Consider the following 13177-nt stretch of genomic DNA (forward strand, 5'->3'; position numbering starts at 1 on the left):
CTCCGTAATTTCTCAGTCCCTTCTGTCTCCAGGGTATTTTCTAAGATGTGCACCCCATGCACACATGTGCATCCATACACACGATCATGCTCATGCACACACACACACATATACACACACACTTATGTCTAAAATCACCAACATACAGGATTGCAACTGCAAGACACTTTTCATCTCTGGCTTAATTACAAAGAGCAATGCAATATGCAGTCACTAAGGACAGCTAGTGGACATCTACCTATAATACACTGTCTCTTCAACATATCCTTATATCCCCCCCCACAAGTCGTGGACTTAGTGTTTACTAAGTGTACCCTTTACAAAATTACAACATTCCGTATTATTGTAATATGAAAGGAAAGCAATATTACTGACTCAACAGAAAGATGAACTGGTGACAGCTCCCGCGTTATACTAATATTTTATCCTGACTGTAGGATGAAATTAAGTTTATGATCTGCTCATCTAAACCAGAATACATAATTTACTTCCTCGTGCAACCCCCCCTTTTTTACTTCCTCCCCCCACTTTGGTAATCTCAACATGAATTGGCTTGTATACAAAGATATGCATAAATACAAATTAAACTGAGTGTAAAAGCCAAAGTACTTTGCTTGTATCTTGAAGAGACAATAAGTGAAATAATTCTACTCTCTCTATATATAACTCATTTGAGTGTAAAATATTAAAAGTCCAACTGTCTTCTTTAGTTATTTGGGGGGGGGGTGTTGTTGTTAATATTCAGAATGTGTGAAAATCCCCAGTTAGTTAATGGATTGATTTGTCAGCTAAGTGCTGACTTAACGCTAACCATGCAAATAACATTATTCTCGACCTGAATTGCAGGAGGCTAGTTTTAAAATTGTTCTCTGAAGGAGAATTAGCAAATGTGCAATTTTCCCTCTAACTCTGTGAGGTAAGAAATGACAGGGAGATGGAAATATCTGTCAAACTGCAAATACATAAGAGGCACTCAATAGTATAAATCATTTTTGAATATTGTATTTTAAAACATTTTTTTTCCTTGGGAAAATGGGTCCTAGTAAAAGATGCATTTTAACAGTTCAGTAAGCATTGGTGCCAAGTGCCTATTCTTAGCACCTGAATAAGAAGTGACTGTCACACAGCTGTTTTTACTGACAGTTACCGAGCCTCGCCTCAAAGGTAACATTGTAGTCAGAGAACAATTCTCGACTTTGAATTAGGAGATCACCCTCAGCACAAAAGATCACAACACAGACACAAACAGCCACTCATGCACACAAAATACACAGATCGTTACCTGAATCAGGGTGCAAATATATAAAAATATATTTGTATCTTTTTAATTTAAAAAGAAAAAAAAAGGGTACCTACTCTTCTTCGTAGTGCAGGGAAAAAGATTCAGGAATGCAAAGTTCTACCGAATCCATGTGCGACCGGCAACCATTATTTGTGCACCCCAGCTATAAATCAAAGTTTCCTTGACAGAGCCCCGTGCAATTAACACAAATGTTCTCCTGGTGACAAGCCTATAGGCACAGCCAGTTGGGACCAAAAGCTCTCACACTCTCCTAATCAAGGACTTAAAGCCCCGATTGGAGCTTATTAATATGAAGTAGGGCTTTACATATGCAGTCCCACTGGCCCAGGCAAGCTCTAGATTGGAAGAGCTTCCGCCAATCAGAAGCCAGGAGAACCCAGGCAGCACAGATTGAGGAGAGCCAGGCAGGTAGGAGAGGGGTGGAGATAGAGAAAGGGGACTGAAAACAGTGGGCAGATAAGGGAGGGGTGGAGGGAAGAGAGATTTAAATGCTACAAATATTTTCTGAGAGGCTACAAAGGAACATAATTAACTTAACTCTTTAGGTACTGGAAGGTTTTTTTTTTAAACCTAAAGTACATTTTTGCCTTTTACCTTGAAAAGAAGAGAACATGCCAGACTCACAGTTAATTTTGGGAAGAATTCTACATAAGGTAGAGAAAAATAAGTTTATGATGCCATTGTCTATGTTCCATTACATTTTTGCATCATGATTCAGTCTTCTACTTTCTCATTCTATTCTTATAGCTATTTATTTTTTTTAATTTATAGTGGACATTTAAAATTCAATATTATTCTAAGATGCTTAATAACTATTTTTTAACTGTAATTGTTTCTTGTAGGTAGCAATGACTGCATAAATATGGTAGTTTCCACAACTTAAAACAAAAGAATTCATTACTAAATTTTATATGCATATAATTTATATACTTATCACTTCCTCTTCTATTTCTAAACATGCTCAATGCATACTTTCACAAAATGAAAATAAGCAACTATGGAATCAATCATTTTTCCCCTTGCTGAGGATAGAGCAGGGAGAAGTAATTATAGTATATTAAATCTAAACCAATTTAATTTAACTACATGAGGACTGTATTGTGTAAAGTTGGCATTGCTAAAATTTGAAATACAAATGTTAATTTTATACTTTCCCTTCCCCCCCCAAAAAATGCTTCCCACCTGAATAGGAAACAGAAGTAGAGATATTATTTTGACACCAGTGCATATTTCATGTCATGTGTATGTGAATATGTATTTGCATACATGGCACATTTCAAAATTAAATAGGAATCTAGAGCCGGCAAAATATCATCTTTTGCAACCGAGACACCTGGCCTCTCATTAAGACAAGTTAATGAATAAAGCACTTTGAAATATAAGATCATAAAAGTAAATTAAAACTAGAAGAAGAATAAATAATTATGGGTTTGTTGTTTTAACTACTTTTAAAACATGTAACACTAGGAGCAGGAAAAATATTAATTTTTTATCTATTTTTATTTTAATGAACTCAAATACTAGAATAGATTTCAGATAGTTATAGGGCAAAAAGAAAACTGCAACCTTATTGAAAAAATGTAGCACAATTTTGTAATTTCTATGTGATATTCACAAAATCTTTGGAGACTGGAATCCTACTTGATAAAAACAACAATCTTTGATATCAAAACCAATAAGTACACATAGACACAATGTGTTAATAACACTAAATCAGAACTCAAAGCACCCTCTTATAAAATCTTCTGGGGGGGGGGGGTTACATTAAAATAGAACAGCCAAGTCAAAATCCAGAATAGAAAAAGTGACAGGCATGTTTTTTTGTCCTTTCAAAGGGGAAGATAATTTCCTTTTGCCATGTATTTAATCAGACTTAAAGTGGAGGCCTGGTTACTTATATTTGGGGTCTAAATGCATGCAAGTTTCTATATCGGAACTAACATAGCAAAACTATGTCTGTGACTACTGTATAAAAGCAGGTAGTAAAAGCTTAATTACCAGTAGCATTATGCTGTCTATATTGTTAAATGTGAACTCTGCAATTAAGATGTAAATTTGGTTGTGAGCAGTGAATTAAAAGAGCTCTGAGATGTAGAAGAAAATCCAAGCACTCTGCAGACAGCAGAAAGACAAAAAAAGAATTGCCTTTATCAAATCTAATTCAAGCTACTGAATCATTTTTACAGGTTTTTTAAAAAAAGTAAAAACCCTTTCAAAGGCATTTCGATGAAAAAAATTTTCTAAAGATACAGTAAACTTCATCATTAGAAATACATACATAGTATATCATGCAGATTTTGATATATGAATAAACTAAAATTATTACCACTTACTGATTCAATTGCAAATATTCTCAGCATGCAAACAGAAAATTTCAATGTTCAAGAATCATTTTTATAAAAAGCAATGATCTCAAGTAGTCTAAAATACTATGTTAAAAGTCATCTATATGTCTGTCTCCTTGCTGTATTCATATTCCTTTGCATTATCATGCTTACAGTTCCGCGTTTATTACTCCTTTGAAAGAGCTATTCTAAAGAATCTGTAGCCAAATTTATTATTATTGCCTGAAGAAACCCAAGTTATCTCATGTTTTCAGTATTTTAAAATTTACCTTTATGCTCTTTGTACTTACTTGTCTGAAGAACTGCCTATTTGGATTTTTGTGTGCTATATTTCCTTAAGCACACTTTTCATATTCAGGTATGAATTCCTCCATGTTGCATGCACACATACACAAACACATTCGGAACACACATTTTTACCCTATTATGCCATCACGACTTTTCCACCAACCATCTTTGATCCAAGCAAGGAGCTCCCTTCACTGCAATCCCTGCACCTTGAATGACCAGAAGTATAGTATTGGACTTCATATAGTAGTGTGTTTTCCCCCCCTGGGGCCAAAGTGTCACCTCTACCAGTCAAGGACCTGAGATTACTCCTACAGTCTTGAATTCAGTTTAACCAATTTAAATTTTAAAATAAAATCTATTGCACTAAACTTCTGGGACAGGTTCCAGGACATTTTATAAAAAACACAATTGTCATCCCAAGAACCTTTCCTATTCATCGAGACTTCCCCATGGTGAGAGGCTAGAGAGGTGGAGAAGGTAAAGAAATGGGTCTGTTATAAAGATTGAGGAGACTGTATAGGGAACAATAGATTTATATTTTAATTAATCTAGCAAAAAAAAACCCATCATAGACATATCAACATTCAGGCAATCGAATCTATACATTATGAAACCCACCAAAGCAGTAAAAATGGAGTCAAAAAAAGAAGCTTTATTGACTGTCTCCCAAAGAACATTAATGAGCTAAGTCTATATCAGAGGATCAGACTGTGCATATAATTATTCCTATGTAAATCTTTCAACATCTTCATCTTTAAACAACCCAATAACTCCTGAATTTCTAAACAACCATATTCTTAAAACCACAGCTAACCCACAAGCCACAAGATAAAGAAGATACTTCCTTCACTTTAACATTTTAAAGAAGCAGTACACACCCCCACCTCCTCCAGCCCCAGCAAGTAAAAAGTAAATTTCTTTCTATATAAATACAAACTGGGAGATTTTTTTATTTATACATTAAGATTGCATTTTTGAAACTTTGGGCTCTCCAATGAGAATCATAGCCTAAATCTTACAAGCTGGACAATTTTCTTATGTGTTCACTAAAGTTGACAAAAAAAATTAACTCTTCTTTCATTTTTGAGTTGCACTATGAAAGAATCAAATAAATTACTATTTGCAGTTCCCTTCTCAATATTCTAAAAGGTAACAGTAAAGACTCATAAAAATGAACATACAATTCAAATACATGTTTTACAACTGAATGATTAGTATTAAAATCTCCATGACACTAAAACTATTTTTAAATCATGTGAGTTTTTTTTTCATATTTATCATTTCTGGTTGTTTTTGTGTGTGAAAAGTTTAAAATATACCTTTAAAACTATAGAGTACAAAAAAATGTGGGCTGTGAGAGTGCTGCTTAAAGCAGCTGGGCAGATGTTCCCCCAATTCTGTAATGTTTAGAAAAGTACACTGCATTTGTATGACTTATATTTTATTTAAGATTGCTTAGAGCTAATACTTATAAAAAGACTTTCGGTGAACATTAGCTAATTTTTTTCTTCTCAATACCAAACTCTAAAATATGCATATTTTTAATCTTTTGTAGAACATCCTGAAAATACTACAGAATGTGTCTTTCTTCAGAAGTCAGAATGATGGCAGTACACTCATTAATTACAAAAAAAATCTAAATGGTTTATCAATTCCTCAAAACATGTCTTTCATTTGTAAGACACAAAATTGCTATTTAAAGGACTGGCTAAATTGATAATAATAAATATTTTTTTAAAAAATCCCTCAAAGTATACAAAGATATTTAAAAGTCATTCTGTCCTCCCATCCTAGACCCAAATTGGGCAGTAGAACTAGCTGAGGTGTATTAAATAGCTAGCTGCAGAGAAAAATCACCACATCTAGCTACCACACTTTCATTACAGCCCAATCAAACCCCTTTTCTTTGTAAGCTTGTTCAAAGGGGGAAAAAGGGGGGAGAAAAAGTCTGTTACTGTCTAAAATAACTCAGATAAACTGAAGGAAGGAATTCCATTACTCTGTTTAATTAATACAGGATTATTTTCACTTTCATTTTGTGAAGCTAATAATATGACTGCTGGAATGTCAGTAAAAATTAAATCATAAGCTAGTGTGATACCAAAGGGAAAACTTACTTTGGTTCTAGTGTATTCCCAATAGAAATCTTGAAAATCTCAGACATTTACTCTATTAATACAGCAAATGCACTTTTTTTAGTTGCTTCAAGATTTCAAGAATCACTACGGATTGTATTCACAGAGTAAGAGTTAACATTTTGAAATTATAGATTAATAAATGAGTTGGTTATATTGTTTCTTGAATGTTAAGCACTACAAGCTAAATGCAGAAAACATTCAAGGTCAAGGTCCCATTTTAGACCTTTTCAGGCAGCTGTGATATTATGATAATCATGCTTAAAATATTCCTATAGAAAGAGTAAATTAGCCTTTTCACTTGAAAGATGATTATGATAAACAACAAACCTAAGAGGAGATCAAATATCTACTTCTTTTCAAAGCAATAAATTGTTGACTATCACAACTATGCTATTATTGTCCAAAATTAGTAAAGTCCAATGTTGCTTTGATATTTTTTCTCTTTATTTTTCTCCTCTTCTCAAACCACATTTTGAACAGAAAATTAAAGAAACTAGTTTTTGTGGGAAATGTCTAATATTTAGATTTCAAATTTGCTAAATTCTTCACCTGGGAGGTTTGTTTCTTCTGAAATTTTTTTCTAAAGTTTTTCATTAATTGTCCCATAATGATGTTAAGGTTTACCAATTTCAGAATGAGTCCTTTCTTTGTGTTTTTTTTTTTCTATCTGCCTTGGTACCTGAACACAAGAAAAAGATGATATATAAATATTGCCAATGAAAATACCAATAATCTTTATTGAAATGTCATGGTTTAGTCAATGTTTAGTACATAAAAACAAAAAGAAAAATGGGGTACAGTGGGACTGGGACAAGGTACATCATGTTTAAGTAAATTTGCCTGCTGAAGAGACTTCTATGAAAGTACCTACAGCTCAAGAAAATCTGAGAGAGAGAGAGAGAGAGAGAGAGAGAGAGAGAGTAAAATGGGGAAAAGAGAATGGATGGAATCCCAACATATGTCTGTCTTCCATTACACTTAAAACATTTTCTCCTTTCACCTTTTTTTGTCTCTATATTGGAATCATTAATACTATTGCTTTTATTACTGTTCCTAACATGAGTTGCTTCAAAAGGGAATGATTTAATGTTTAATGGATAAACCTGGCACACAGTGCCAAAGACATGAGCCTGATCTCACATCTGCACAACACTATCCACCACAATACCAGTAGAATAGGAAACACAGAAAATTTACACAGGATACTTCCTAACTGCATAATAAACCCTTACACAAATTTCCCAAAAATACTAACTAGAATAAAATGAAGTAACAATACTATTAATCTATTCCATAAAGGAAAGAAAAATGGGTTTAACTGGGAATAAAGAAATTAGAGGTTTTCTTTCAATTTCCATCAATTGCCATCTGACTTTCTCTTCCCTTTTTTGCCTTTTTCTTTATTGACTATCACTGATATTTAGTGACAAAATTTCTGTTGATTAAAGAACCTCCCAGGACTTGCCCAAGCCCTCTCTCCCATCTCCAAATTTAACAGATTCTGAACTTGAACGATTGAAATACATATTTCTATACAGTATGGAACAAAGGTAGAGTTTGACATATTGTTCAAGTAGGGAAAAAGCCAGAGGGATGGTAGGAGAAGACAAACAAACAATTAAAAATAAAAGAGCTAGAATCAGTAATGGGTGATACTAATTACACCTATGCTTCACTTCTAAGATGTCTTTCCCTTTTTTCTTTGTTCTCATGTTCACTGATTAACAAGCAGTCACATCATGTTGAATTAGCAAATAACATTGCCTTGGAAATCTTTTACATGTATCCTCAATGCCTAAAATATTACCTACAAGGTTTACGAAGAAATGTGCTCCTCATCTGATTTGAGAGGAAAAGTACAACTGGCTATTGAACACAATGTTAAAACTTTCTCAAACTAGCTATTTTAGACATGTTTCTTTTCATTATTGTTAAAACAGTGAAAATAAAAGCCCCATAGGAAATTGCTATATATATGGCATTGCCTTCTGATAATCAATTTCTATTAAGAGACTACAAATACTATAATATTGACTTCTTTTATATATGTGATGCTTTTCCTCACTTTATAGGGAAAAAATGGAGAAAAGTAGAAGAGAGTTAATCAGTGGCAAAGGATTAGACATCTGCATTTACATATCTTCCTAGAAAATTTCATTCTAGGAGCACAACCTATTCAAAACTCTGGGGAAACAAGAGTGTCATTTATAGAAAAAAAAGTAATTCTAACCCAAGAGATATTAAAAATAGAAGAGTCTTTACACTTCTTTTCCATCTCTGGAAGGAGAGAAGGAAGGAGAAGCCAAAGCTAATGAACAGAATCTGAATTTAAACCAAGATCTGAGGTTATTAATTGAGGTATACCTGCCAGTTTCTATTATTATTACCATCTCTCCTCTAGGGTCTTTAACCCGTTTGTAGTGTATCAATATATGCACAACTACTTTGTATTGTTAAGCTTCCCCCAATCAAACTCTATGTTGCAGAAAAGCAAATAACATAATTAAAGACTACATTTTTTTTCAGAGCTCAGTTACCACTTGAATTAGAAAACTAAACAAATCAAAGACAATTTTCATCAGTGATGAGAAAAAAAGAAACAGATTAATTCATCCTTCACTAAATTAGAACCCTAAATATTAAAGTGGTAAATTTTAACAAAGGCTGAAGCTATTTTAACCTTTAACTATTTCTTCAAACTGCCTGCAAAAGAACATAGCTGCTTGGGAAGATATTTGGTATAGGAAGACATGCACCAGTATTCATGCTTGTAAAATAGAATTTATTTTCAATTTTAAAAATAACTGAACTTTTTCCTAATTCACAAATGACACCCATAAAATAATGGAACATTTTCAAATTATTTTCATTATTTGTAAAGGATCTGCCACATGTTAATTCCTGGGATAATCTAAATGATTAGATCCCAGGAAATATTAAAAAAAAATCTTTCATCAACAAAGGGAGGGGAGAGGGAGACATTTCAGGGAACCAATAATTATGAAGGAGAATGGGCAGAGTTCAGAAACTAAAGGTCATTGTATATCTCTTGCATAGCTTGACTGTTTTGGGGAAAAGTAAATCTCCTGTTAATCGGTCAATGATTTTAAAATGCTTCATTTCATCCCAAAATCATATCTGAATACAGTGCTGGATTAGACCACTAAATGGTCGATAATCCCAGGATTCATATTCTGGCTCTACTACTTACTTCTTTTATTGTAGTTCAGTCAATTTCAGTCATGTCTGACTCTTTCTTACTCCCATTTGGAGTTTTCTTGGCAAATATTAATAAATTTGTGGTTTGCCATTTCCTTTTCCAGCTCATTTTATGGATGAGAAAACTGAAGCAAATAAGGATAAGTGATTTGCCCAAGGTCACACAGCTAGTATCTAAGAATGGATTTGAACTCAGTCAGATGAAGCTTCCATAACTTCAGATCCAGTGTTCTAACCACTGCACCACCTAACTACAACCCCCCTCTCCCCCAGGTTACTTATTACCTATATGACATTGGACAAGTCACTTCCCCTTTCTGGGGCTTTTTTTTTCCCAGTAAGAAGGGTGTGGAATAAGAAGGAAAAGAAGCATTTAAGCCCCATTTTGGGTCAGGCACTATACTAAGTGCTTTACAAAAGGGACAATTCTACATACTATCATTTCACCTCCTTGTCATTTTAAAAAATTCTTCCCTTTCAAAGCCTAAAGCAATGATGTCACGACAACTTCAAGTTCTAGCACATCCTATTCTGTCACTTTAAGGATGAAAGATAAACTCTGAAGTCTTTCCTTACATCTCTTGAGCAGCCCAATCCCATTTACTTTTTTTAATTCTGTTCCACACTAGACCATTCTCCTTTGTAGAAAAAGCAGAAGCAAAATTAAGTTTAGTGGTTCTGTCTTTACTCATACACCTACTAGCACTATTCCATCCTCCCTTTGCATTAGTTTTACCTGTATATCAATCTTCTCCCTCAAATAGTTTTTAAAAACCATTTTTTGTTCTCCAAAGTAGATATCATAAGAGAACTCTTTCTGGACATTTGCGTTATTGACATTCTTAATTAGGACATGACAGTCTTAATCCTTAATCTTTTTTTTAAAAGATGTTTGGATAATTAAAAAGTGGACTTCATTACTAAATTTTGCCTTAAAAGCAGTTTCTGATCTACATCTGTAACTCATCATTTATTTCCTTCTTGAGTGTGAGTGGCAGTGACTAGTCCTGGCTCCTTTGAATTCTACCTAAATACTTTGTATCATCTTTTGTTTTTCTGTGAAGCTCCCTTGTATATTGTACACATTGTTGTATATATTTCAACCATCTATATTGGAAGTTGACCTGAGAAGGTGAGGGTGTTTATCCTCAAGCTAATAGTTCACAAAGCCCTACTAACATGCTTCCCACTATGATATTAGGTTGATATCAATTAGTTACCAGAATGCGTTTTTTAAACATTTCTAAGTTTCCTTCAACAGTATTATATATCTTTATATGAATCACCAAGAGTTGGTAGTAGTTGTCAGGTATGACAAGTCATATCCTGGATACTTGCTCTTGGAGGAAAATATGCCACCTGGTCATGTCAAGTCAATACAAGGCCTACTCAAGATCTCTCAGCAGGGAGATGCCAACACCCACAATTTCTCTCTTTTTCCTTTGATTAATACTAGATGACCATTGTCATGGCAAAATATGCAGATAATCATTTTGTGAGACACAAAAAAAAGTGCTTTTCTTCCAAAGCTATAATCTAACCCACTCTGAGAAAAAACTGGAAACTGTTAAATAACTAATGATTTAATAATCCTTTTTGTTTTCCTATTCTGGTACATAATTTTTTACCATAAACACTTGGATTTGGAAGGAAAGAAGGTAAGTACTGTCTAAGTTCTTTTTCTCCCTTATTTTCCCTGAAAGCATTTTTTATATTATTTCATGGCAAATATTTTATTTTTTTTGATATGCCACAAGTTTTTTTTCTTTAATAGAAAACCTCTGCAAATTACTCTCACATTCCCTTAATCCTCCATTTTCTCAAAAATGAAAGTTAGGATTTTTTTCATTTCTTGCTATTAAATCACTAAGATTTTCATTCTTTCTTTTTTGTTGCCAAGATTCCACATCTTTTTTATTCAGAGGTCCTATTTTTAAAGTATACAAAGTGTGCAAAATATAGAGTCCAAGACTTATGGTCAAATCCCAACTTAACTATATTAACTTGCTATGTGACCTTGGGCAAATCACCTCTTTACATTTCAGTTTCTTCATTTGTAAAATGCAGATGCTTTACCTCAGAGGTTTATTCTGAGGTTCAAATAAGATGGTACAAGAAAATAATAATAAATAATCTACTACAGACTACTATCAGTTATTATTTGCCCAGGTTCATTTAATCTGCAATGAGAATATTCCTGCTGGAGCGGCTAGGTGGCACAGTGGATAGAGCACGGGCCAGTCAGGAGGACCTGAGTTCAAATGCGTCCTCAGACACTTAATAATCACCTAGCTGTGTGGCCTTGGGCAAGGCACTTAACCCCATTGCCTTGAAAAAAAAATCTTAAAAGAAAAAAAGAATATCCCTGCTAAGGCATGATGGAAAGAATAACTATCCCCAAAACTATATTATCTCTTCTTTCTTTTCATTAAATAATTCAAGTCAGAATTTTTTGAAGTTTATGACAAAAACAAAATAAACCCTGTCCTCAAGATACTATAAGTAAATACAAGGCAATTGGAAGATAGCACTCACACTTTGGGTGGGGGGGAGATTTCTAAACTGATGGGTAAGGATTACAAGGAGCACTGGTACAAGAACATTCCAGACAAGGGAAAATGGAGCAGAGTCCATGAGGAAGAGTAAGTAGAACAGTTTAGTGAGAATATTAGGTACACTGAAGCATGCAATATAAATTAAATATGGAAAAGGCAAGTTAGGATCAGATTGGACAGAGTTTCAAATGGTAAGACTGATGAGTTCTGAATTCATTCTTTCAGCTATGGAATAACATGGTGAGAATAGTTCCTTAGAAAAGTTATTTTGCAAGCAGTATAGAGAATATTTGAAAGATACACAGAGAAATTATATATCAGAGAAACAGGAAAAATAGAAATAAATTTAAGATGTACCATCAATAGTCTAGGTGACAATTTATAAGAAAGTGACTGAACTAGGGTAAAACAGCACCATGCATATAGATGATGGTGCAGAGAACCATAATGTGAATGAAGAAAGGACAAGACTTAGAAATTCATTATGGGCTGCAAGACAGGAAAGAATAAAGGATGACTCCTCTAAGTTATCCCTAGGGGGTGAGGAAGTTTCTTCAAGAGCAACATTGAAGGGAAGAAAAATAAGTTTGGGTAGGAGGTAGGGAATTTCATTTTGGATATTTGAGTTTAAGAGGTTAAAAGGATAACCAGGAGAAGCTAGATGGCCTGCAGTGGATAGAGCACTGGCCCTGAAGTCAGGAGTACCTGAGTTCAACTCTGGCCTCAGACACTTATTAATTACCTAGCTGTGTGGCCCTGGGCAAGCCACTCAACTCCACTGCCTTGCAGAAAAAAAAAAAAAGACAGCCAGAGGAAACCCAGAGGGCAGGTTTTTGTCCTGTCTTTATGAGAACTTTGTCCCTCAGGTCCACATCTCTTATTTGAATATGCCATAGCAAAGACAACTGGGAAGGAAGAAGTATACATTTCTCCTCTACTATATTAACATAGAATATGTTAATTATTATTATTATCCCTAATATGATAGTTTTGTGGTTAGAGCTTTCCATTACTGCCTGAGTTCTACCATCAATTCCATTCTTATTGATCAAGCAATTAGACCTATTCAATTATTCAATGGTAATCAATATTTTAGATATAGAGACATAGTTTTTTGGCTTACTCTTATCAGACTTGATTCATATTCTTAAAATCTGAGAAGGCAGTTTTATCCTATTTATTTAAATGTGTTTGTTTTTAGTTTTCTACTACATTGTGTCATACCTCCATCCTCACATATTCTGCTGCAATCTACAGTAACTTATCTGAAAGACTGGTAAAACAACAGTATCCTTGACTAAGATGCACATAAGGAATCAATTAATG

General features: G+C 33.9%; 1 protein-coding gene across 6 annotated transcripts in view; it reads right to left on the minus strand.

Annotated features, from left to right (window-relative positions):
- The window catches only part of ESRRG (estrogen related receptor gamma), a 604123-nt gene that overhangs the window by 232137 nt on the left and 358809 nt on the right, over positions 1–13177 (minus strand). For 2 of the 6 annotated variants that reach the window (XM_074222671.1, XM_074222670.1), the window contains exon 1: positions 1357–13177. This exon is cut by the window's right edge and continues 1631 nt beyond it. The exons of the other annotated variants lie outside the window; for them this stretch is intronic. In XM_074222671.1, coding sequence (XP_074078772.1) covers positions 1357–1412 — 56 coding nt within the window. In that variant the 5' untranslated portion in view covers positions 1413–13177. The remainder of the gene's footprint in view (positions 1–1356) is intronic. 6 annotated transcript variants of the gene reach the window in all.

Source organism: Macrotis lagotis, chromosome 2, assembly GCF_037893015.1.
Source record: "Macrotis lagotis isolate mMagLag1 chromosome 2, bilby.v1.9.chrom.fasta, whole genome shotgun sequence".
In the NCBI taxonomy this organism is placed as follows: domain Eukaryota; kingdom Metazoa; phylum Chordata; class Mammalia; order Peramelemorphia; family Peramelidae; genus Macrotis; species Macrotis lagotis.